The 25,930-nt window shown below is 49.3% G+C and overlaps 1 protein-coding gene across 1 annotated transcript; it reads right to left on the reverse strand.

The window, feature by feature from the left end:
- Positions 1–2,692: 2,692 nt before the first annotated feature.
- On the reverse strand, positions 2,693–25,930 carry Tor3a (torsin family 3 member A). Its single transcript, XM_076547740.1, has 6 exons — positions 25,346–25,930; positions 24,788–24,904; positions 20,385–20,650; positions 18,005–18,183; positions 4,274–4,398; positions 2,693–3,621 (listed from the first exon to the last, which is right to left on the reverse strand). The coding sequence occupies exons 1-6, from the start codon at positions 25,587–25,589 to the stop codon at positions 3,371–3,373; spliced, it is 1,182 nt and encodes a 393-aa protein (XP_076403855.1). The 5' UTR covers positions 25,590–25,930; the 3' UTR covers positions 2,693–3,370.

Below are 25,930 nucleotides of genomic sequence, written 5' to 3' on the forward strand. Positions count from 1 at the left end.
TTTATCATGATGGGGAGCGTAATAGTGTGCAGGCAGATGTGGTGCTGGAACTCACGCTGTAGACCAGGATGGCCTAGAACTCACAGAGATCTGCCTGCCTCTGCTGGGATTTTAAAGGCGTGTGCCACATTGCTTTTATACTTGATCTGTTGAGGTTTTGTTATTTTTTTAATCATTAAGAGGTCAAGTGGCGCCGGGCGGTGGTGGCGCACGCCTTTAATCCCAGCACTCGGGAGGCAGAGCCAGGCGGATCGCTGTGAGTTCGAGGCCAGCCTGGGCTACCAACCAAGTGAGCTCTAGGAAAGGCGCAAAACTACGCAGAGAAACCCTGTCTCGAAAAACCAAAAAAAAAAAAAAAGAGGTCAAGTGGCTTTTCTGCATCTATTGAAATGATCATATGGTTTTTACCTTTCATTCTGCTAATGTGATAGATCATATTTGATGATTTACAAATGTTGAACCATCCTTGAATTCCTGGAATGAATTACTTTTGATTATAGTGAGTGACCTTTTTGTTGATGTTATATTGGGTTGTCTGTTTTAAAGATTTTTGCATCTGTGTTCAGTGGGAATGTTGGCCTATAGATTTTTGGGTTTAGGGTGGGGTTTTATTGTTTTATTGTATATCCTTGTCTGGTTTTACTACCAAGGTAATACCTCCTGGAATGAATTTGGAAGTATTCCTTCTTCAATTTTGGAGGTAGTTTCAATAGAATTGGTATCAGTGTTTGTTGTTTGTCTGGTAAAACCAGCCTTAAACTCCTAAACCCCTTTGCTCAGTCTCCTTGGTGCTGGGATTACTAATGTGTTTCACCACACTCAGATTTTAACTATTGTTTCTTTGTTTTGAGAATGGGTTTCTCAACATAGCTCTGGCTGTCCTGGAACTAATGTAGACCAGGCTGGCCTTGAACTCACAGAGATCCAACTGCCTCTAGATTAAAAGGCATAAGTCACCGTGCCCTTTTTTGTAAATTTCAGCATGAAGCCATCAGGTAGGTCCTGGACCTCTCTTTGATGTGGGACTTTCAAAAAAAAAAAAAATAATAATAACTGGTCATATAATCATTTACTTGTTAAGTTTGTTCAGGTTGTCTATTTCCTAGATTTAATCTTGGTAGGTTGTCTACATACAGAAATTTGTCTATTCTACATAATCTAGTTTGTTGGTGTATAATCATAATAGGTTTTTTGAATCCTTTGTGTTTCTATGTTACCAGTAGTAATATCTTTTCTATGGATTATTTGAGTCTCCGTTCTCACCTACCCCTTCTCATTTTCTTAGCTGATAAAGGCCATGCTTATCATACAATAAATAAAGGAGGAACCATCAGCCCTTTCATTGATCAATGTCTTGATCAGTGCCTTGGGCTTGCCTGGCATGCATGAAGCTCTGGGTCTGAGCCCAGCACCAGTCAGTCCAGGTGCTGACCCACGCCTGTGATCACAACACTTGGAAAACAATCAAGGTCATCTGGGGATCACTACTGAGTCCAAGGCCAGTTTTGGCTATGTGACACTGTCTCAGAAAGTCAAGACGAGGTCTTGTTATGTAGCCCCAGCCAGTTTCAAACTCAGACAGCCCAGGTTTTCTTAAGCTTGGCAGCCTCCTGTTTTCTAGTTCTTTAGGGCGCAGTGCTGACCCATGATGTGCATGTTGGCATAATTTCTCAGGTTTTGTCTCAAGAAGTTAAGGTTTTTCCATCTCTCCACTGACCTGTTGTTCTGGAGTACTTCTGGAGGTTTCTGAAGCCCCTCCTCTGCATTTTTACTTTTATGCCTTTGTGATCACAAGGTATTTCTAGGATTCTAGTTCTGTTAGATCAGGTGAGACCTGTTCAGCACTCTAACGTGGCCGGCCTGTCCTGTGTGGTAGAAGGCTGTGTCTGGCTCTTGGATGGGTTGGCATTGCCATGGTTTCTTGTTGCAGTTCACTTGGTTCTCACGACGTAGCCCAAGCCGACTTCCTGACTAGGGGATGGCAGGCATCGCGACCCCTGGGGCTTGAACAGGAACTCTTAAGTCTTACTGGGCAGTTCATGCTCACTAACCACCTCGTAGTCTTGCTTTATAAGAATTGGAATGGTTAGATCTCCACCCCTGGTTTGTGGCCAGAGTTCCTAAACCCTCGAACTGTGTGAGCTGCTGCTTTTGGTAGTGGAGGTCCCGCTCTCCAACTATGCTCCTTTTCTTCTGAGTACTACGTACCCAGTACGGCTGGACCAGTCAGTACTCCCGAACCTAAGGCAGCTGAGTACCCATGGGGATGCAGAAATGGTCCATTTACGAGATAAAGGTGGGAGGGTTGAGGAGGCTTCAGTAAGAGGGCAAATGATGACAAAGCACAAAGACGTGCTGTGTGTTTCCAAAGTGGGAAGAAGGGACCAGATGAGAAAAGGACAGAACACGCGTGTAATAAAGACAGGTCGTGCACGGTCTGCCTCACCACATGAGCTCAGGAACCACAGCTTTCCTGTCAGAGCTGTGGTGAAGAACTTAGGTCTGTGAGCGCTGAGTCTTGGGAGCTTCTAGGAAAGAAGGTGGAGTCGCCCTGAGTTCAGCTGACATGGCCCTAAAGTGAACTGAAATCCACTCACAGGTGAGCGGATGCTGGGCCAGCACCTGTCTCCACCAGTGCCCATCGGTGCTGAGTACAGTCACCAGGTCTCAGGAAGAAAGGAGGCCAAGGACGTTAGAAAAATACAAAATTTAATCTATACATACACCATTACATAGCAAGGCCCCTAATCTAAAGAAGAACAAGTGTTCAGTCTATAGAACACACGTGTGGTTTTTGTTTGTCACGCCTGGCTGGCCTCAAACTCACGAGGCAGCTCAGGTCTCCTGAGCGCTCTCCTGTATTAGCCTACTCAATGCTGGGATCTCACGTATGTGCCATACCCGTCACTGGCATGGTCTGAAAGCATGTGGTTTTCCCTTCAGCCGAAGGCCCTCTGCTGATCTGCTCACACACACAAGCTGACCCCTCGTCCTCTAGAAAGCCAGCCCACGGCTACAGACCTGGATGGAGCACACTTCTGAGCCACCCATCTTCCATCCTTCCATCTTCTGTAGTCCTAGAATCCTGCAGCCTCAGACTCCTGCTCCAAGTCCAGCTGCCTTCTGGGAAGAGCTATGGTGCCAAGAGGCTGGAGGGAGAGTTCCGGGGACCCTTTGGTACTTGGGACTTCCCGATGGCTTTCTGACTTCCGGGCCCAAATTACAGAATGTCTAGAATGCAAGTCTGTAAGGCACCAAGTGATTTTAAGAACTAGCTGCCTCTGTTAAGGTCTGCCTTCTGCACTAGCTGAAGCAGTGGTGCTGGACCAGGGTGCCTGGCACATTCAGGCTCTCTCTGGTGAGGGAAGACTCAAGGCAGGAAGAGGTTGATTCTCTGCGAAATGGATTTGCAGCCCTGGGAAGAGAAAAGCCGCTCCTCCTCAGGGACATACGTCATCATCTTGGCGATTTCATCCAGGGCCGCCTCTGTGTAGGGGAGGTCCTGGCTCAGGAAGGCGTCCCGGACACACAGCCGCACATGGCGGTACTCCAGTGGCAGGAAGGGGACGAAGAGGTCAATAAGGTTTTCCTTCACAAGACGGCTGGAGCCGAAGCTGCTGTCTGAAATCAAGACCCAGAGTTACATGACCGAGCCCTGCTAGAGACGACATACGGTGTCCCCCACAGCGAGACCTCGGCGAGATCCGGTCTCCCATGAAGCTCTAGGAGTGCTGTCTGCAGCAGGTGCCGGAGCTTTGCCGAGAGCTGCGGCTGCTCTAGGCACGGAAGCATGTGGGCATGGCAGGCAGGCACGGCCACCAGGGCTGGGGCTTTGTTTGGTGACCGGGGGGCTCAACCACTGTTCTCTCGGAGATCTGCTGGTCGGAGACCACGACTGTGTGTCTGTGGCTGGGCAATGACACCCCTCCCCCCTTTGTTTTTTGAGACAGGGTTTCTTTGTGTAGTTTTGGTGCCTGTCCTGGATCTTGCTCTGTAGACCAGGCTGGCCTTGAACTCACAAAGATCCACCTGCCTCCCGAGTGCTGGATTAAAGGCGTGCGCTACCGCCACCTGGTGCCCATGACCCTTTTAAGGGCGTTTTCAGAAAAGGACTTTAGGCCTACTTTTCCTTGTGCCGCCAGAAGTTGACAGTTTGAGACTGTCCTGTGTTCTCCACTGTTCAGACACCCTCACTGTCTCAAATTTGGTACATACACTAATCACCTCTAGCTGTGGCTCTTGGCAAGGACCGTGTACCTAGATGATCACTTACCTGCAGACTCCAGGATCTCAGCTTGAAGGGGAGTCTCCAAGTGTTGCATCGTAATTTCCTCCCTGGACCATCCAGCCTTCAGCAAACCCAGGACCACTTCATTGATGACACTGCCCCCAAGGTTACTAAAAGAAACAGTTACTAAAAGTTAACAGCTGATCCCCGCACTCACTCCCACGCGTGTTATTATCTGACCTCCGACACCAGTTCCTGAGCTGGAGCAGAGCAGACGGACACTGCCCTGCTTGGCCCCTGTCCCACCTTCTCTGTGCTTTTTGGTAAACACGTGTGAATCTGCTCAGTTCAGGAAACACTTATGTTCTGTGTGACCTCCAGTGTGACGTGAACGAGATTCTGGGACCGTGTGGCACAACGGAAGACCCAGGTTCCCATCAGGACCCACGGCAGTGACTGTCAGACTCCTGGGGTTGGGGCGGGCGTCTGGGCACAAGACTGCAGCAGAGGCCGGTGGGCTGCAGGGTCAGAAGGGAAACATGAAAGCTAAGCCGTGGCTAGCGGGAAGGACTGGGGGCCGGAAGGCAGGGTAGTGACCTGTTCACGTATGTCCTCAGAAACTCCTTCCCGGTAGAGGAGAAGGACTGGAGAATTCGTTCAGAAAGCACCGTTAGGAGTCAGGTGTCTGCCTGGGCTGCTTGCTCTGCAGCTTCCAAACAGTGAGAAGCAAAAAAAGAAAAAAGAAAGCTTGTTTTGTAGCGCCTGTGTTCTGAGGGCTGAGGACCACAGGGCCGAGCACGGGGATGGCTGTACACTGTTACGACAGGAGTGAGTGACAGGTAAGGCTGGAAGGGCTGGGGACCTGCCGCCAGGACGGTTGCTCCCTATCCCAAGTTGCAGCCCAGCAAGCTCCTGTACCAGCTGAGCCCTCGCTTCCTAAGGCCACAGAATGAGGAATGGAGTGAAGAGCAGGGGAGGCAGGCGCAAATTAAGCTGGGGGTCCAGCATCTCCATTCCTCCTCAAGGCTCAGAGTGCCCCTGGTACCTCAGGAAAGGTCTTATCTTTCTGCTCAGTTTGCATTTGAGTGTATCCTGCCATCCCTAACCTGTCTCCCCAGCAAACAGGTGAGGACCAGTGTGTCCCTCACAGCCACAGGACTTACCAGGGGCCTTGAGTCCCCATTTGGAAGAGTCCAGTAGAACAAGGGCATTCCCCGGGCCCTGCCAGACATCCAGGCCTACAGAAAGTGCTTATATCGCTCATCTGATTTCTGCATCTGCTGCACAGCCTGTCGGGAGGCTTTCTGGTCCACAACTGCATCAGCAGAGACAAGACGACCCCACCACCAGAGATCGTCCCATCTAGATTTGCCACAGTACCCCTATTTACGCCGTCTCCGGGGGACAGCAAACCGGTGAGGTCGGTGACTCACTCAGCCCCAAAGACACCTGCCTGCTTCTCTGTAACCCCAGGGCTCCACTGCACAATTCCTGCATGTTTATCTGCAGCTTCCTTCTGAACTGCCTGCAGCCAGTGTCTTCAGCCCAGCAGGGCTGCATGCCACAGTAGACATACTACCTCTCCAATAAGGAGACCGTGAAGAATGAGACCCTCGATGATAAGAGGGGAGGGATTATGTCCACGCTCCTGCTGGTCTGCGGCTGAGTCAGCGGCTGATTCTGCTGACTCATCACCCTGCTCTGCCCCGGGCCTGGCCGCCTCCCAGTTTACTGTCTGTCCGCTTTTATAGATAAAGCTTACTCGTTTGCAAAATCTTGGCACTATAAAATTGGTTTTTGTCCATATTGGGTAAGCAAGGCCTCCTGGGCTTCACCAACTGTCTGCCTTCAGGTACCTCAAGAGAGCTGGCAAAGAAGCCACCAGTACCTCAACAACAGGTCTCGGGCTCTTTTTCAGGATTAAACTGATTGTGTCAGGGCTGGGTACTTTTCAGTGGGCAAAGTATTTGCTGCCTGAGCATGAAGACCTAAGTTCAGGTCCCCGAGACCCTGGGAAAAGCTGGGCATGGCCGTGTGTGTGCACTTACAACTTTAGTTGTAACAAGGTAGAGCCAAGTGTGGTGACATATGCCTTTAATCCTAGCACACAGGTACGTGGATCTCTGAGTTGTAGGCCAGCCTGATCTACATAGCAAGTACCAAGCCAGCTGGGACTACATAATGAAGTCCTGTCCAAAAAAGTAGTAGTAAAAACAAACAAACGAGAGAGTGATACTGGTCCATGTCAACCTCCACAACACACATGCAAGAATCCTTACCACAAAGGGAAGATAAAGTGAGATTTGTAAACGGTCTTATTAAATTAAAAAAAAAAAAAAACAGGAGCCAGGTATTGGGGTGAATTCTGAAATATCAAAAAAGCTGAATAAGCCACAGCTAATCTCACCTCGCCAACTTTTCAGCCAATCCTGTTTCCTCAAACTGGAAGCCTGTTGAGTCCTCATCCGAATGGATCTCAGCTGAACTGCTGCTGAAAGCCTCTAGTTCCTGGCCCTCACACCTTCTACACCTTTTTGCTTCCTGCCATCACTTCCTGGGGTTAAAGGCCTGTGTCTGTCCCAAACAAGACATGAGACCTCAAGTCCTGGGATTAAAGGTGTGTGCCACCATGCCTGGCTCTGTTTCCAGGGTGGCCTTGAACTCACAGAGATCCACGTGGATCTCAGCCTCCTGGGTGATAGAATTAAAGGTGTGTGTGTGCCACCATTTTTTGGCCTCTATGTCTATATCTAGTGGCTCTGTTCTGTGACCCCAGATAAGTTCATTAGGGTACACAATATATTGGAGGACACAATATCACCACAGAAATTCATTATAGAAGTCAAGTCCAGAGACTCAAATCAACACTACTCTCTCATAACTAGGGCACCAGGGACTCTTGGGGCCCCCCCTCAGGAGGAGGTGGCTTTGGTTCTGCGTGCCTGGAGAAGGACTGGCAGGGTGGCCCATGGCCTCTCCTTGGTGCCAGCCTGCAGCAGCGCTGTTGGGAAGCACTGCCACATCTGTTTCCGCCCCTGGGTAAGTGAACTCCCGGGAAGGCAAGCTCGGCCGCTGTGGGTGGCGTCTCCCAGCCCACCTTCACCCACGTGGACTCGCGCATAACTACGTGGCCTCAGTCGGTCCACCGAGGTCAGGTCTGTAGGGGAAAGGGCAGGGCCACTGCCAGCTGGTCAGTGACCAAATGTTTGCCTTGAGATAGGAGGGTCAGTGGGTCGCACTGGGCAATCTCAGCACCTGAGAGAGTTTGCCAAATTGTGAAGCAACTGGGTGGGAGAGTCAGTGCCTTGGGGACCATTCAGCCGTCTCTGCATGTGAGGATGTCGTGGGACAGCAGAGGCCGCTGCCTCAGAAGGGGGTCAATACTCTGGAAGCTGCTCAGTCTTCACTGTGGTTACATTACCAAATGCCTCTCTTCTCTTAAAACCACCCTGAGATCCTCAGCCCTACTCCATCCTTGCCTTCCACATGCAGAAACCCACATGGCTTAAATCTGTTCCATCTTGTCTTGAGGAACCACCCTAAACCCAAACCTGCCTTCCACAGTTCAGCAGGGAGAAAAAAATCACTCCTACTTCCCCAGGGTACCCTAAAGCCTAGAAAATCCCACAAGGGTGGCCCATGGCCAGGGAGTAAGTGGCAGATTGGTAAGGGGCTTTGGTGAAGCATTCATACGGGACAAGTTTCTTCTCTGCTTCCAACAATGCCATTTTGGGGATTTGGGTACATGGGACAAAAGCATGAGCCGTTCTGAAGTAGCTGCTCTTGCTCAGCAGCCCCGGGACACATCCCATCACAAATGTGAGAGACCCGCCCTTCACTCTACACTTCCAGAGGAGAGACAGAAGGGGTGGGAATCCTGAGGAATGTTCAAGAGTTTTTTTCTACTTGATTTTAGAACAAATAGCTGACTTGAAAACCAAAGCTCTCAGACTCTTTGGTAACCCCCACCCCACCCCCATCTCTATGCAGGGAATGTGGCCTGCAGATGCTAACTCTCCAGCTCTGCCACCTCCGCTTATCCCCAAGACCCAAGGACTGCTTCTCTCCAGGAAAGGGCACTAGACCCAGAGACCAACAGTGGCAACTCCACCCACCTTTACGACCTGCCTGGGTCACATTTCCTGTGACTGCCTTCCACCATATCCCTCCTCACCACCTTCAGGCAGGGATTCTAGATTCACATCACCAACACCACCAAGAACTGTTGCTTAAGGAAAAGTTCTGAACACCTCCCCAAGACTCCTGAAGATTGTCTATGAGAATCTTCTAGCTCAACAGAAGGTCTGCTCCTGGGCTTAGAAACCTCACTTAGCTCAGCCTCAGCTGGGACTACTTCTGGGACCCCAGTGAAACCTCAACACTGAATTGCCCAAGACTCACACCTAAGCCTCAACTGGTCAAACACCCACCCAACAAAGCAGACACAAGATTTCCACACCCAAAACCACTACCAACAACGTAAGTACAGATGCCTAGGTCCCATGGTCTTGCGGGCCGCAAGAATATATCATAGAGATTCAGCTGTGTATTAAAGCTGAACTTTGACCAGCCAAGGGTCTGTCAAAAGGCAAAGCCATTTATTATGAATATTTGGTGTTACCCAGCTTTTAATATTTCAGCTGTCTTCTGCTATGAAATCCTTGTGTGCCCAAACCTATTGGTAAACAGTTCAGCTCTCCAGACCTGCTGAACCTACTAAGTTACTAACTGCCCTGCTGAACTTAGGAGACAAACTGGAGGGAGACGCCTAGCTTTGTTTCCTGTGCTAGGAAGCTCAGACCATCCCCTGGCCTTGAGGAGGCCTAGTGGTTCTCCAGAGCACTTTGAGAACAAAAGAAGTTTTTACATATCAAGGTGAGAGATAAAACAACATTCCTGAGGAGCCAGGGAACCACATGCCCAGGGAAAGAAAAGGCAGGTATTTTCTGTAGAATAGGACTGGAGAAGAGAAAAGAGAACTAGATGGGTAAGAACTTGAGAGAAACTAACTGAGATGGGGAAGAACTAGATTGAAGGGCTAGAAGAGAGGACTAGAGGAATGAGATGGAAGATGAGGAAGAGCCAGATGGGGAAGAACAAGATGAAAGAGAAGGAGATGAGAGAGGAGCTGATATGGGAAAGAACTAGATGGATGAGAACCTAGATAAGACAGAACTAGATGAAGGAATTAAGATGGAACCTGGAGGGGACAAGAGATAAATGTAGCTGGGCGGTGGTGGCACACGCCTTTAATCCCAGCACTTGGGAGGCAGAGCCAGGCGAATCTCTGTGAGTTCGAGGCCAGCCTGGGCTACCAAGTGAGCTCCAGGAAAGGCGCAAAGCTACGCAGAGAAACCCTGTCTCGAAAAACCAAAAAAAAAAAAAATAATAATAATTAAAAAAAAAAAAAAAGATAAATGTAAAGAGAAACTGGGCAAGAAAAGAGCTAAAAATGAGAGCAGAGTATAAGCTTGTAGAGAGAGAACTGACAGAATAATAAAGTGTATGGACTAAGGAATTTTGTGTATATAGATTCATTTCCTTTCTTCAAAGATTAATTATCAGCTGGTTGTAGATTCTTCCCGGACCCTGGGAGGGGACTATCAAGGGGCTGGACCCCCATGGTCCCCAATACCATGGCAAATACTCAGGAATAATGGAAACAGTAAGTCTCCACCAAACATTAGTGCTTCCATAGTAATGTCAGAAAATCAAGTTAGATGACATACATGACGATTTCAAAACAGCAATAATAAACATGATCTAGAAACTCAAAGTCACCAGGCGGTGGTGCTACACGCCTTGAATCTCAGAACTTGACAGGTGGGTGGATCTCTGAGGCCAGTCTGGTACAAAGCAAATTCTAGGCTAGCCAGGCTCCATAGAAAGACCCTGCCATATACGTAGGCAGAATATTCTGTCCCCCCAGCCAGCTCCCAAATAACCACAGAGACTTATTAATTATAAACACTAAGCCGATAGCTTAGGCTTGTTACTAACTAGCTTACATCTCAAATTAACCCATATTTTTATCTATGTTCTACCACTCAGTACCTTTTTCCAAGGTACAGCATGTCCATCTTGCTTCTCCCTGTGTCTCCTGGCAACTCTGCCCTTCATTCCAGCACTCTCTCCCTGTCTGCCAGTCCCACTAACCTCTTCCTGCCTAGCTATTGGCCATTTAGCTCTTTAGTAAAACAATGAGAGCAACACATCTTCACAGTGTACAAAAAGATTATGCCACAACACATATATGTATCGCAGTCTGGAGACAAAGTAGAGGAGAAGGGATCAAATCACACAGTCAAAGAAAATGACAAACACCAAAACACCCTAAGAACAGGATGTGCAAGAACCCTGGGGCACTAGAGAAGGACTAAACCTACAAATCACGGGCACAGGAGAAGAGGCCCAGGTCAAAGGCCCAGGTCAATATTGTCAGCAAAATCAGACGTCCCAGGGGCTAGAAAGATGGCTAAGTGGTTAAAAGCACATACATTTTCAGAGGACCTGGGTTCAACTCCCAGAACCAACATCAGGTGGCTCACAACTTCCTGTAATTCCAACTCCAGAGTATCTGACACCTCTGGCCTTGGTGGCCACTGAACTCACATGCACATAATTTAAAAAATAATAAATCTTAAAAAAAAAATCCTCTAATCTAAGGAAAGAGATGGCTGTCATGTCTAAGAGTCATACAGAACACCAAACAGACATGACCAGAAAATGAAAACATAGCATACCAAAATTTATGGAACATACTGAAAACTAAGAGTTATGTTTATAGCACTATGTGCCTACATAAAAAGAAATTGAGAGAGCTCAACTTAATAACTTAATGATGCACTGAAGGCCTTAGAAAAACAAGAACAATCAACAGCACTCCAAAAAAAGTAAAGCCAATTCTAGTAAAATAGAAACGAAAACAAAACAAAAATACAAAGAAACAATGAAAGAAAGCATGATTCCTGGAAAAAATTAACAAGCTTGACAAACCTTTAGCCAAGTTAACCAAGAGAGAGAGAAAGGGGATCCAAATGAATAAAGTTAGAGACAAAAAGGAAAGCTGTTGTAGAATATTAGTTGAAGATGTGTTACATTTGTTTATGCTGTGGAGGAGGAGAGGAGGACATCAGGGGCCAGCCTCCCAGCTACACAGCAAGCCATGGAGTAAAAAGTAAGGAAAGATATATAAAGATAAAAGCCCAGAAGCAAAAGATAGGTGGGATAATTAAGTTAAGAAAAGCTGGCTAGCCGGGCGGTGGTGTCAGCACATGTCTTGAATCCCAGCACTCGGGAGGCAGAGGCAGGAGTACTTTGTGAGTTTGAGGCCTGGTCTACAAAGTGAGTCCCAGGAAAGGCACCAAAGCTACACAGAGAAACCCTGTCTTGAAAAACCAAAAAGAAAAAAAGAAAAGAAAAGCTGGATAGAAACAAGCCAAGCTACAGCCAGGCATTCATAAGTATTTATTTGGGAGTATTTATTTTATGTGTATTTATTTGGGAGGTGGGTGGCGGGCCCCCAAAGAGTAAAAGAGTAAAGAGTAAAAACAACCAACTACAGGAAGCATTACTACAGACCTGAGGGGGTCCAGAGAGCTGTGATGGTATATATTAAAAGCTATATCCCACCAAACTGGAAAACTGAAAAGAAATGGGTCAATTTCTAGATGTATAAAACCTGCCAAAGTTAAATCAAGATGAAGTAAATAATCTGAATAGACCCACAGCATCTGGTGAATAGATGTTCTCATGCTGTCGGGGGCCATGTCTGAGGAGCTGCAGTCAGCAAGGGAGCTTATGGAGTCCAACTCTCTGAGTAGCAAAGCCCCGGGGTGGGGGTGGGGGTGGGGGAGGGGAAGGACTGTCTCCTGAACTCCCCTGCTTCTGCCGTGCTTCGCGCTTTCGCTTCCTCCTCCTCCTCCTCTTCCCGCCTGATCCTGCTGTATGTGGCCCGGTGTGGCTGCCATGTGAAAGGATCCCACTGTATCTAGTGTAGCATGGTTGTTTCTTTGGAAAATCCCACTCCTCACTGGGCAATTGACTTCCAGATCATAATGAAGATGATTCTTATAAGAGCAATGAGGATTACTTAGATCTGTGATTTTTTTGGTTTTGTTTTTGTTGTTTGTTTGTTTTTCGAGACAGGGTTTCTCTGTGTAGCTTTGGTTCCTGTCCTGGATCTCACTCTGTGGCCCAGGCTGGCCTCGAACTCACAGAGATCCACCTGCTTCTGACTTCTTTTTTTTTTTTTTGGTTTTTCGAGGCAGGGTTTCTCTGTGTAGCTTTGCGCCTTTCCTGGAACTCACTTGGTAGCGCAGGCTGGCCTCGGCCTCACAGCTTCTGACTCTTGAGTGCTGGGATTAAAGGAGTGTGTCACCACCGCCTGGCAGGTAATCTTTTCCTGTGTAGAAATGTTTGTCTTAGGTATAAAAGGGATAAGAGAAAACCAAAAGATATAAGAAGGAAAGAAGTAGAAGAAGAATAAGGAAAGATGTGGAAAGAAAACAACAGGGAAAAATAGAAAAGAAACTAGGAAGAAGAAGAAGAAAAAGGAAAACAGGGTAAAAGAACAGAACAGAGAAATAACAGAGAAGGAAGAACCCCAGCAGAGAGACAAAAATAAAATGATTAAATGTTGGCCCTCAGAAAGAAGTCTCCTGTGTGTGTGCAGTTTGCTGACACCACACCTCCTTTCCAGTTCCTCTGACACTGCTGAAAGCTGGCCTTTCAGAAGAACATAGCACCCAGTGAATAGACCCACAGCACCCAGTGAATAGACCCACAGCATCCAGTGAATGGACCCACAGCACCCAGTGAACAGACCCACAGCATCCAGTGAGATAGACCCACAGCATCCAGTGAGATAGACCCATAGCACCCAGTGAATAGACCCACAGCATCCAGTGAATGGACCCACAGCATCCAGTGAGATAGACCCACAGCATCTAGTGAGATAGACCCATAGCACCCAGTGAGATAGACCCACAGCATCCAGTGAATAGACAGACCCACAGCACCCAGTGAGATAGACCCACAGCACCCAGTGAACAGACCCACAGCACCCAGTGAACAGACCCACAGCATCCAGTGAATAGACCCACAGCATCCAGTGAATAGACCCACAGCACCCAGTGAACAGACCCACAGCACCCAGTGAACAGACCCACAGCACCCAGTGAACAGACCCACAGCACCCAGTGAATAGACACAGCACCCAGTGAATAGACCCACGGCATCTAGTGAGATAGAAACAGTAACTAAAAATCTCCCAACTATCACAGACATGCATGCAGGTAAAACACATAAAAAATAAAATGAATGATCTAACAAATTTTTAGAAGCACCTAACTATAAAAACCCCAGGACCAGATGGATTCAGTGCAGAATTTTACTTGACCTTCAAAGAACTAACAGAAAAACTCAAATCCCTTTTATGAAGCCAGTTTTATTCTCATACCACCACCAAAGAACCAATAACAATAACAACAAACAGAAAATTATAGACCAATCTCCCTGATGAAAAGATGTAGAATTCTCAATAAAATATTTACAAATTGAATCAAAGAACATCAAAAAGATTACCCACCATGATCAAGTCACCTTCATTCCAGAAATGTAGGGATGAAGCAATATATGTAAATTAATAAATAAAATCCACCACATAAATAGATGGATCACCTCATTAGACATAGAAAGGGCCTTTGACAAAAATCCAGCATCCATTCATGATAAAAGTCCTGGGAGAATAGGGATAACAGGAGACTTACCTCAACAAAATAAATGGAATACACAGGAAGCCAACACCATCCTAAACAGAGGAAAACTCAAAGCATTTCCACTAAAATCAGGAATGGCAGAATGTTCACTCTGTTCCCTCCTGTGTAACCCAATGCTAGAGAGCAGGACACGTGGAGGAGACTGAGGGGTACAAGGAAGAAGTCAGAGCATCCTTATTTGCAGATGATGTGATTCTATACACTAAAGACTCCACCAGAAAACTGCAGCCAATACTTTCAGCAAAGTAGCAAAATATAAAACACTAAAAAATTAGTGGCATTCCTATATACAAATGTCAAACACACCAAGACTGAGATCAAGGGAACGAACCCATTCACAATGGCCTCAAAAATATCCTGGAATAAATCTGAGGAAGTGAAAGACACGTACAATGAAGACTTTAAGACACTGAGAAAGGAAAGAAAGGAAAACTGAATAAGATACCAGAGGTTGAAAGACCTCCCATAGTTATGGATTAGTAGGATTAATACTGTAAAAATGACCATCTTACCAAAAGCAATCTACAGATTCAACACAATCCCCATTAAAATTCCAATGCAGTTCACAAAAATTGAAAAAAAAAAAAACAAAACAGCATGGTACTTGGATACAGACAGACTTGATCAGTGGAATCGATCAAAGACCTCCATATTTACCCACACACCCACAGCCACCACATAGCTACATGTAGAAGAATAAAACTTCATTCTTATCTCTCACCCTGCACAAATCTCAACTCCAGGTGGATCAAGGATCCCAACCTAAGACCCAATACCTTGAATTTGACTGAGAAAATAGGAAGGAAGGACACTTGAACTCATACACACATGAAAGGACTTTCTGAATAGGACCTCAGTAGCACAAGCATTGAGATCAACAATTAATAAACAGGACCTAATAAAACTAATTTAAGGTTTCTGTACAGCAAAGGACACCATCACTCGAGTGAAGAGGCCGCCTACAAAACAGGAGGGAACAGCTACATATCTGACTGAGAGTTAGTGCCTAGGTGTACAAAGAACTGAAAAAAATTAAACATCAAGAAAAAAACAATTAAAAATGGGACATGCAACTAAACAGAGTTCTCAAAAGACGAAAGAAATACAAATGGCCGTCTTAGTCAGGGGTACTGTTGCTGTGATAAACACCAGGACCAAAAGCAAGCTGGGGAGGAAAGGGTTGATTTGGCTTACACTTCCACTTTGCTGTTCATCACTGGAGAAAGTTGGGACAGGGACTCAAACAGGGCAGGAACTTGGAGGCAGGAGCTGATGCAGAGGCCATGGAGGGGTGCTGCTTACTGGCTTGCTCCCCATGGCTTCTCAGCCTGCTTTCTTTGGGGCCTCCCACATCAATAATTTAAAAAATGCCCTACAGGCTTGCCTGCAACCTTACCTTATGGAAGCATTTAGGTTCCCTTCTCTGAGACAATAGTTTGTTTCAAGTTGACATAAAACTAGCCAGCACACAGTTCACTGTAGAAAGTAGGTAGTGTGGGAAATCAGGGCGGGAAGCTGGAGGCAGGATCTGATGCAGAGGCCATGGAGGAGTGCTGCTTACTGGCTTGCTCCTCGTGGCTTGCTCAGCCTGCTTTCTTATAGAACCCAGGGCCACTAGCCCAGGGATGGCACCTCCCATGAGGGCTTGGCCCTCCCCCATCAATCACTAAGAAAATGCTGGATCTTATGGAGACATTTTCTCAACTGAGGCTCCCTCCTTTCTGACGACTCTAGCTTGTGTCAAGTTGACATAAACTAGCCAGCACACTAAGAAACATTTTTAAAATTTTCAACATCCTTAACTATCAGGGAAATGCAAATTAAAACTACTTTGAGATTTCATCTTACTGTTGTAGGATAATGTGTCTCTGCTAAGGCACCTTCTGATTGGTTTAATAAAGAGCTGAACAGGAGCTAGGCAGGAGAGGATAGGCGGGACTTCCGGGAACAGATAGGAACTCTGGGAAATACAGGCAGGATTCACCAGCAAGACAGAGCAAGCCACACATACAGTATGGAGGAGAGGTAATGAGACATGTGGCAGAATGTAGATTAATATAAACGGGTTAATTGAAGTTGTAAGAGCAAGTTGGGAACAAGCCTAAGCTAAGACTGAGCTTTCATAATTAATAAGAAGTCTCTGTGTCATTATTTGAGATCTGGTGGTCCAAAGAAAGTCCGACTACATCTTACCCTAGTCAGAATGGCCAAGATTAAAAAACAACCAATGACAAATGCCAGCATGGATGTGGGGAAAGGAAACATTTACTGCTGTTGAGAGTACAAATTGGTGCAGCCACTATGGAAATCAGTGTGGAGACTTCTCAAAAACCTAAGAGTGAGCACACACTCCAGCCACACCAGTCTTGAGCAGACATTCAAAGAACTGTATTTCCTACTATACAGATACACACTCATCCATGTTCACTGCTGCCCTGCTCACAATAGCTAGGAAATGAAAACCTGGATGTCTATCCACTGAGGAATGGATAATGAAGATGAGGTATATTTACACAATGGAGTATCGTTCAACTGTCAAGAAAAAGGAAATGATGAAATTCACAGGTAAATGCATGGAGCTGGAACCCGTCATTCTGAGGTAACCTAGACCCAGAAAGACAAACGGCAAGCTTCCTCTCATTTCTGAGTGTTAGCTTTAAACTTTCAGATATGTGTGTTTCATTTGGAATTACTCACAGAGGTCAGGAAATTACCACAGGGTCACAGGGAGAGGTTTCCAAGAAGGGGAGATGGAGCACAGTGGTGTAGAGTTAAAGGGGATAATGGAGCAGGAAGGGTTAAACTGGGGTGGAGGAAGGGAGGGTAAAGGAGGGAATATAGGAAGAGATAAATAACATTTAAAGATGCTGGAAAGGCGTGGGAGTAGCCCCACTTTCTGGTTGGATCTAAGTCTCACACCACACATTGAAACCCAATGCCTGTACCATTATTGGGCCAAGAAGCAATGCCTAGACATGTCATTGGCTCTAGACATGTCATCGGCCCTACAGGAGAACCACCACTATTATTCTGCTAAATGTACATGGTATTAAATGGACTTCTAATGGCTTATCACTATACCCATAGATTACTGCATCTCTCACCCCTCATCAGAGAGGCTTCTATTCGCAGTAAATGATTAGCACAGAGCCCTACAACTGGCCGAGGTGCCCAGCTCTAAATGGATCATAAATACCTCACCCATTCCTCCAAAGGCTCAAGGATCATTTCGGAAGGGGAAGTTGGAAGAGTGTAAGAGCGGGGGGGGGGGGGGGGGGGGGGGGGGGTAGATGATCACAAGGGAACGGAGCTCTGGACACAGCAGGGCAGCTGCGCATGGAAACTCACAGCCTGTTGTGAAAGCATGCACAAGATCGGTGAAGCCCAAGACAAAGCAAATCCCAGGAGGAGAGGGGAGTTGGGCACTACGTCCCAGTCCCACGCTAGCTGAGGAGCTGGTTTAGCAATTACTAGCTACCGGGAGAGAGAGTCTGTTTTAGTCTGTTTTTGCTTTGTGTAGCCCTTGGTAAGTCGACCCCGTTCCAGTGGAAGACCACACATCCGAGAATATTTGGGATTCACAAATTGGTCTTGATGAGGTTTGTTGTTTGTTTGTTTGAAGGGACACAAAGTTGGATGGGTAGGAAGGTGGGGAATGGATCTAGTGACTGGGATTGGGCTGTGTGTGTGTGTGTGTGTGTGTGTATGATCGAAACACGTTGTACGAAAAACCTAAACAAAAAAAAAAAAACCAAACAAACCCCGATGTTTCCGATGCTCTTTGCAAAGGCCTTTGAGGCGGCTGCGCAGACAGGCAGCTCCCCTTTTCTAGCTCCTGCCAGAGTCCCTGGGAAGTGACCCCAGAGAATGCTGGGGAAGCGGGGTGAGTAGGGAGGCCTCAGCGTCCCTTGCCTGCTTCCTAGCTGTGGGGCTTTGGCTTCGGGAAGGCTTCTTGCCAGCCAGCACCCCACTCCCGGGCCTCCCGCTCAGACCTCACCTGAGAAAGAGGAAGATGGCGCGTGGCGGTTCCGCGCCCTGGGCCTCGGGGACCCTGGCTTCCAGGTGCGGTCCAAGCAGCTCCAGCAGCTCCGGGTGCAGCTTCTCCGCTTCGTCAAAGATGAACATGCTCTGCTGACAGCGCCGCCGCGTCTCCTGCATCTGCCACCGCAGCTCCTCCTGCACGGGACGCGGGGAGCTGCAGACCTCGGAGGAGCGTGGGCTCCTGTCTCCACGGCGCAGGTGCAGCGGGGCACCGAGGCTGGGCCCCACCCACCATAACTACCGAACCCAAGCCCTGGCTCGGGTCCCACCCAAGCTTCCCAGCTGACTCTCCTGTACCTGGCCTGAGCATCTCCACCTGGGAAGTTCGTGAGAGAAGCTCCTCTGCCCCAGGGAACGAGCATCCGCCAGGTGCTTTCTCCAGGACCAAAGAAGTCCCACTCTGGAGCTAAGGACCACCTCACCCTCCCCAGGGCCAGAGATGCTGGGCTTAACAACCCAGAGATAGAGGAAAGGCTCAAAGGCCCAGAGGCTGCCAACCCCACGCCCTTGGCCTCTCAGAAGCAGACCGCCCACTGGTACCCAGACAAGGCCGAGATCTCAAGGGAGCCAGCCTGCTCTGTCTGGTGCACAGGCAATGTGTAACTTGAGGGTTGGTTACCACAGGGGCGCCCCACCGCAGGGCTTTCAACCCTCCACCGAACATAAGCTTTGTGATTCTCTCAGAGCTGGGCACAGCGGCTTCTCAGGCAGCTTGGCTAATCTACACGACCTACCCATCTCGGCCTCCTTGGCATCTCCACCCCTCCGACACCCAAGCATGTGAGTGTGTGCCCACGTCAGTTTTCTAGTGGGGAAGTGACGTTCTCAAGGAGTTTTGCTGCAGTCAACTCCAGAGAATTCCTCCTGGGAAAGCTCGGCTGTCGACTGCCTGACCGGGGCGCATCTTGGGGCTCAGGACACCCTGTCTTTGCCCTCCAAGGCCATACTGAAACTACCGGGTGACTCAGGAAAGCTCTGTCCTCAAGGCTGACATAATCCTCCCAGTTCACACACACCCAAGCACTACAGTTGAAAGCCAGCATGGGTGTGGTCACGGCGGTCTGCTCTTGTTCAGGCTAATTTTACTACATGTGTAAATGGAAAAAAAAAACCCAAAACCCTTCAAATAGCCAAACAGTAAAGGAGCATGTGTCCACCGGCTTGCTGGCACATAACAACCTGCTATGGGAAGAACTGGGGAATCACATACGATAGGAGGTGAGGATATGCCAGTGCATGTCTTTTTTAAATGCTGCAGTGTAGTTAAGTAGTAGATTCCTTGTCTAGCATGCTGGCGGCCCTCAGTTCAATTTCTAGCAACCACGTTTTTAAAAGTGAGCATAGTGCATGCCTGTGATCCAGCACTTGGGAGGCTGAGGCAGAAGGATCAAATCACTATTGTTGCGTTCATGGTTCAATGATACACTTCAGGGGGGAGAAGAAAACCCCAACAAGCCATTTGAAACAAGCCCCTCTGCATGTTAGTTCCCTAGGCTGATGTCAGGGTTAACTCGCGCATTCCCGTTTGAATGCAGGCAATCATGCTTGTAAAGCCCAGCCACAGGTTCATGGCCCGGTGCACATCTGGGGAAGGGAAACAAGCCAGCCGAACACGCCCGTCTAATGAAACTACAGTGGTGTGAAATGGCTGGGAAGAGGAGGTCTGATAGCAGCAGAGGTCCAGGATGTGTGTGCGTGCGTGAGTGTGTTTGTGAGTGTGTGTGCGTGTGCGTGTGCGTGGGAGACCATGGGAAGTTCACAGTGCTAACTGTAGTAAGTTACGGATGCTGTGGCCTTTGGGGAGGGGTGGTAAAGTTTATGCTTTTTTTCTATTCCTTACACATATCACTGTTTTTTGTTTTTGTTATTATTGTTGTTTTTGAGAGGATCTCATTGTGCATCCCAGGCTGGTCTTGAACTCAAGATCTCCCTGCCTCAGCCAACAAGTGCTGGGATTACAGGCATGTGCCACCACACCAGATATATTTCACTATTCTTAACACACACACACACACACACACACACACACACACACACACACACACACCCCAAAACAAAAGCCTGTGACTCTGTTGCCGCTGTGCGTGGCTCCAGTGTGCAGCAGTCACGGAAACAGTTCCAGTGTGTTCTGGAAACATCAGTTTTCCCACCTGGTGCTCTGGGCTGCCTCTGGGGAAGGGCAGGGAGTGGCCGCCTGGGGACAGGTTCTGGCCCTGCAGCTGCCCGTCCCCATCCCGAACTCGTCTGCCCTGGAGCCTGCCTCCTTGTGGTGTCAGCATCCACCCAGCACGCGCCCCGCTGCCAGGCCAGTGAGGCTCCCAGCACGGCGGCCTCACCTTGTAGACGTCCACATACTTGGGGTGTGGGAAGTGGAAGGTGGAGATGAGCATCCTGACACAGTCACTCCTCAGTCCGTCCCGGTACAGGTTCTCCGCCAGCATCCGGGCCACGAAGTTCTTGCCTGTGCCGGACCAGCCATGGAACGCCAGGGCCAGGGCCTTGTCTACTCGGGGGGTCTCCAAGTAGCCCCTCACTGCTCGTAGGACCAGCTTGCTAGCCAGATGCTGGCCATGCAGCCGGACGTGCAGATCCGATTCTAAGCCTGGAAGGAGGAAGGGACCACAGTGAGAGAGAGGCACAGGGGCTTGTGGGTACCGCTTCCCCGCCACACCCCCGCATGTCTACCGTCTGATCCCCGTGACCCCAGAACAAGAAGCAGGAAGGCAGACCTCACAGCCAATGGTACTCAAAGGCCATTTCCTGAAGAACTGAGAGATCAAGACTGAACTCTGGAGACTAGAATTATCCTTTCTGGATACGCCACTCAACGGGTGGACAGGCCGGTGTGGAGGGGCCCCAGCGCATCTCCAGGGGCTCCCATCCCCGCTCCAGGAGTTCCTGTTCTCTGTCTGTCATCCCGTCCCAAGCTGGCACATACTTGGGCAGCTCCCCACAGCCCGGCCTGCTTTCCTTTGCCCCCTGAAGGGACACGGACTGGAGGGAGGGAAGCCGGCTGCCAGCTGGGGTAAGGTACCAGCCCTTAACTATCTATCATCAAGACCGATCGGCTGGGCACCTCGAGCCAACCCAGAGGAGCTCTGGAATGTTAGCAGGTGACGGTCTACTACAAAACACAGCCAGGGCTGTTACACAGAGAAACCCTGTCTTGGGGGAAAAAAAGCAAAAAGCAAAAACCAAACAACACATCACCGCCATCACCTCGCTTCGTTTCAAAACCACTGGTTCCGCTAAGGGAAAATTGTCTCCCCTATCATCAGAACTAGGAAGCTTCACATTGGGACTTCCAGGCCCTGAAGAAGAGTGGGTCATCTAAAAAAGAGAGGGTGGCCTGCTGTGAATCCACATTCAGACTTCCCGACCTGTACGCGGGCTGAGATTCCACCCTGTGCTAGATCCTGCTTCAGACACACGTGTGGTCTGTCCCTCTTTCCTTCCTTCCTTCTCTCTCTTTTTGTGAGTGTGTATGTTCCTGTATGTGTGTAGGGGCATGGCACACACATGTGAAGGCCAGAGGTTCACATCAGGCATTATCCTCAACCACTTTCTATCTTGTTTGCCTTGGTTTTTTTGAGATTCTGTATAACAGCCCTGGCTTTCCTGGAACTCACTCTGTAGACCAGGCTGGCCTCGAACTCACAGAGATCCGCCTGCCTCTGCCTCCCGAGTGCTGGGATTAAAGGCATGTGTCACCACCACCAGCTTCTGCCTTGTTTTTTAAGGCAAGATGAACCCAGGGCTGGGGTGTGGCTAGACTTGACTTTTCCACCAAGCCCTAGGGATCCTCCTGTCACAGCTCCCCACCCCCGTGGGTGTGCACGAGTGTGCGCCCGTACCTAGCTTTCACACGGGGCTGGGGATTGGACTCAGACCCTCACGCTGTGTGACGCACTATACCCCGGCCGTCTCCTCAGCCTCACTGGCACTTTTTCTAAGTAAGTGACCCAAAGTTTAGTTTGTGCTTCAAGGTGGCAGGGATGCAAGAGCCAGGGCAGGAGAACTCCAGACAAGCTCCAGGGGAGGAACTGCTTCTGGGGAAACTGGGAAATTTTGCAAAGGATTAAACCACAGGGCCCTTGTCAGAACAGGTTTTGTGTCTGAGGCTGAATACCACACGGCAGAGTTAAAACTCTTCACTACCTGCAGCATGCAACAGATCCACCTACATAATAAAAAGTACAGGAGGAGAAGGTTGGTTAGTATTTGTTTAGATGCATGCGGGCAGGCTGGGGTACACAGGCTTTCTGGGGACAATGCCCATCCATGGAATGCTATGGATTGGTTTATAACGGAAAAGAACTTTGTTTCTCTCAGGAGACAGAGCCTCTCCTCCCCCGTAGCCTTACTTTAAAGATAAATCAAGAAGCCCAGGTTATCCCCCCACAGACATTTGCCGGTTAAACTTAGAGACAGACAGTTTTGTTTGGTTTTGTTTTGTTTGTTTGGGTCTCTCTACATATCCTAGGCTAACCTTAGATATTCATGATCCCACCTCAGTTTCCCAAGTGCGGGATCACTGGGGTAGGACAGCACATCTGACTGACTACAAAGGAACACTGTGTGTGTTGTGTGTATGTGTTCCTGTGGGTGTGACGTGAGTGGAGGTCAGCATCAGGCATCCTCCTTATGCTCTCCCCTGTCTCCTCTGTTGTTGTTGAGACAGGGTCTGCCCCTGAACCTGCTGCTCATCGACTGGACAACCTGACTAACAGCTTCAGAGACCCACCTGTCTGCATCCCTAACCCTGGAGTTACAGTGTACAGTGTTGTGCCCAGCTTTTATGTGGGTGCTGGGGATCAGAACTCCGATTCCCATGCTTGCCCTGCAGGTGCTGTGCCAAGTGATCCATCTCCCCCTCCCCTACAAAATAACATTTTAAAAAACAGTTTAATTTTTTAATTACGTGTGTGTGTGTGTGTATATGTGTGTGTGTGTGTGTGTGTGTGTGTAGTCATGGGTTTGTGGAGACGAGGGCAGCCGCCTGCAGAAGCCAGGAGAGTGTCAGCTCCCCCGGAAGTGGAATTAGAGGCAGTGGTGAACCTGCCCAACGTGAGTGGTGGGACTCACAGTTAGGTCCTCTAAAAAGTGGTGGCTCCCAGCGGCTGAGCCCTCTCTCCGGCTCTTAGGAACATTTTAACCACAATTTTGGATCAGCTTTTTGGCTCTCTACTCTCAGCCATCCTCTGAGAGGTTACTTGCTATTCCTGTTCTGGTCCCAGCTCTCCTGAAAGGGGGCATGTTGTAGAATATTATTTTAAGATGTGCTACATTTGTTTATACTGTGAAACATTTGTTTTAATGATGCAAAGATGTGCTGCATGCTTTTATGTTGCATTTGTTTAACTCTGCAAAGCTGTGTTACCGTGCTTGTCTAAAACACCTGATGGTCTAATAAAGAGCCGAATGGCCAATAGCTAGTCAGGAGAAAGGATAGGTGGAGCTGGCAGGTGGAGAGAATAAATATGAGGAGAACTCTGGGAGAAGAGAAGAGAACAAGGAGAGAAGGACTTCAGGGGCCAGCCACCCAGCTACACAGCCAGACACCAAGTAAGAAGGAAAGAAAAGGTATACAGAAATAGAGAAAGATAAAAGCCCAGAGGCAAAAGATAGATGGGATAGTTTAAGTTAAGAAAAGCTGGCTAGAAACAAGCCAAGCTAAGGCCAGCCATTTATAATTAAGAATAAGCCTCCATATGTGATTTATTTGGGAGCTGGGTGGCTGGGCCCCCCCAAAAGAGTGAAAACCAACCAACATTTTGGCCTTCCAACATGGGGCCGTAGAAAGCTGAACTACAGGGGTAGTCTGTGTCAGATTCTCAGTCTCCCCAGAACTCAACACAAGGCCTGGTACATACAGCTCAACAGAGATGAGCTGTTCCTCCTCAGACCCTCTCCCAGGGATAGTAGGGCATGACTGCAGAGACATCTTCAGTCTAGACTGGGGACAGATGGTGACTGGGGCCTAGCCCGTGTCTCACTGTCTCCTGCCAGCTGCCTCAGCTGGGTGTGACACGTTCATAGATCTCAATAAGTTTCACACCCTTAAACTAAAGATAAAACGTGTTCCCAGCTCTTGGGGCACTGGGAGTGGGGTGGGGTAAAGGGCTTTTTGCCCCTGATCTAAATATCTCCATACTCTGAAAAACAAAACAAAACAAGGCTGGGCGGTGGTGGCAAACGCCTTTAATCCCAGCACTCACACTCGGGAGGCAGAGCCTGGCAGATCTCTGTGAGTTCGAGGACAGCCTGGTCTACAAAGCCAGTTCCAGGAAAGGTGCAAAGCTACACAGAAAAACCGTCTCGGAAAAACCAAAACAACAACAACAACAACACAAAACCCCAAAACCAAACCAAACCCAAAACAAAACAAAACAAAACAAAAAACCAGGTGGAGGGCTGGGGCTGGGTACTTGCCTAGCATGCCTAAGCACTAGCTCTACGAAGACACCCCCACAGGAAGTATTTGGACACTCCTTCCTAAATAGTAGAATGTAATACCCGCCAAGGACACCATCAGGGTGTTGTTCCTATTGTTGGAGGGGAAATCGTGGCGTTCAAAGCCTGGTCAGAAGTGACCCTCAAACAACCGCACACCCGACTTTCCTCTCACTGGAGGAGGGGGAAGGGTGGAGGGTAAGTTTCTCAACTAGTCGCTTCTCCACGGTCGCCCACCCCTCTCCCCCCAGATTCCCCGGACCCTGGAAATCACGCCAGCGCCAACCTGTCAAGTTGTTGGAGATCCTGCAGTCCCCGCCACGGGTGCAGCAGTCTTGAAAGCGACAGAACCACTCGGCGAGCCTATCCAGGGACCGCCGGCCCCACAGAGGAAGGCTCCAGCCTGGAAAGGAGATGCTATGAGATGGCGAGACGGTGATGAGCGAGGCAACCCTGAGGCTTCTCAGTGACAGCGCCCAAACCAGAGTCCGGGTCCCAACTCCCAGCCAGGCTCCCGCATGTGCTCCAGCGCTGCCTCCACGAGCCGCAGAGGCGAACGCATCTGGGGTTGGGGGGGGGGGGCAATCACCGGTTGTGTCTACAAAGGACTTTCTCTAAGCCATCAGTCAGGCGGGCAAGAATGGGGAGACTGTGAGGGTCTAGAGGAATCGGAGCAGGTGAGGCGCGGCAGGCAGCCAGACCTCTTGCTGTGCCCAGGGGCTGCGCCAGATGTGCAGTGGCCAGGCCTCCTAGTGCGCGGAGGCTGCCGCGGCTCCCGCTAGGTGCGCGACGCTGGTGAGGCTGGCAGGTGAGCGAGGGGGCGGGCGGCGGGGACCGCTCTTACCCAGCGGCGGCGCGGGGGGCTCCTGGTCCTCGCAGTGATCGGGCCACACGGAGCAGCTGAAGAGCGTCCAGTACCGTCTGGAGAGGGCCCCGACCGTCCTCAGCTGCTCCTGCAGGCGCTGGACACCCGGCCAAGGGGCCGGCTCTTCGGCCTCCTGCCCCGGGCTTTTGGCACCACGGTGGCCCTGCGTGCCCGGGGGGCGCAGTGGCATCAGCAGCAACAGCCAGAGGGTCCCGCGAAGCATGACTCTCCCGGCGCGCTTCCGCCTCTAAGAGTCCGGGACCCAGGACTCACGGACTCCCGCGCGGGCGGGCGCCGCCCAGGATTGGCGTCGCTATGGTGACCGGCCCGCCCTCCGCAGAGTGCGAGCCAGCTGCTGTTCTCAGACCCAGAACTCACCGGAACCGAAACCCAAGCTGGTGTCCCGGACTGCAGGAGTCCCGAGACCGTCTTGAGGCCCTGTCCACCCCACGGGACTCAGCCTATTCTGGGGCATGCCCGTGACCTCAAGGGAGTGACGGCAGGCCCTTAAATGGCCTTTGACAACCACTCAGCTGTGCCTCCCACATAAGGACTTCCTTTGGT

The sequence above is a fragment of the Peromyscus maniculatus genome, chromosome 11, assembly GCF_049852395.1.
Source record: "Peromyscus maniculatus bairdii isolate BWxNUB_F1_BW_parent chromosome 11, HU_Pman_BW_mat_3.1, whole genome shotgun sequence".
NCBI classification, from domain to species: Eukaryota; Metazoa; Chordata; class Mammalia; order Rodentia; family Cricetidae; genus Peromyscus; species Peromyscus maniculatus.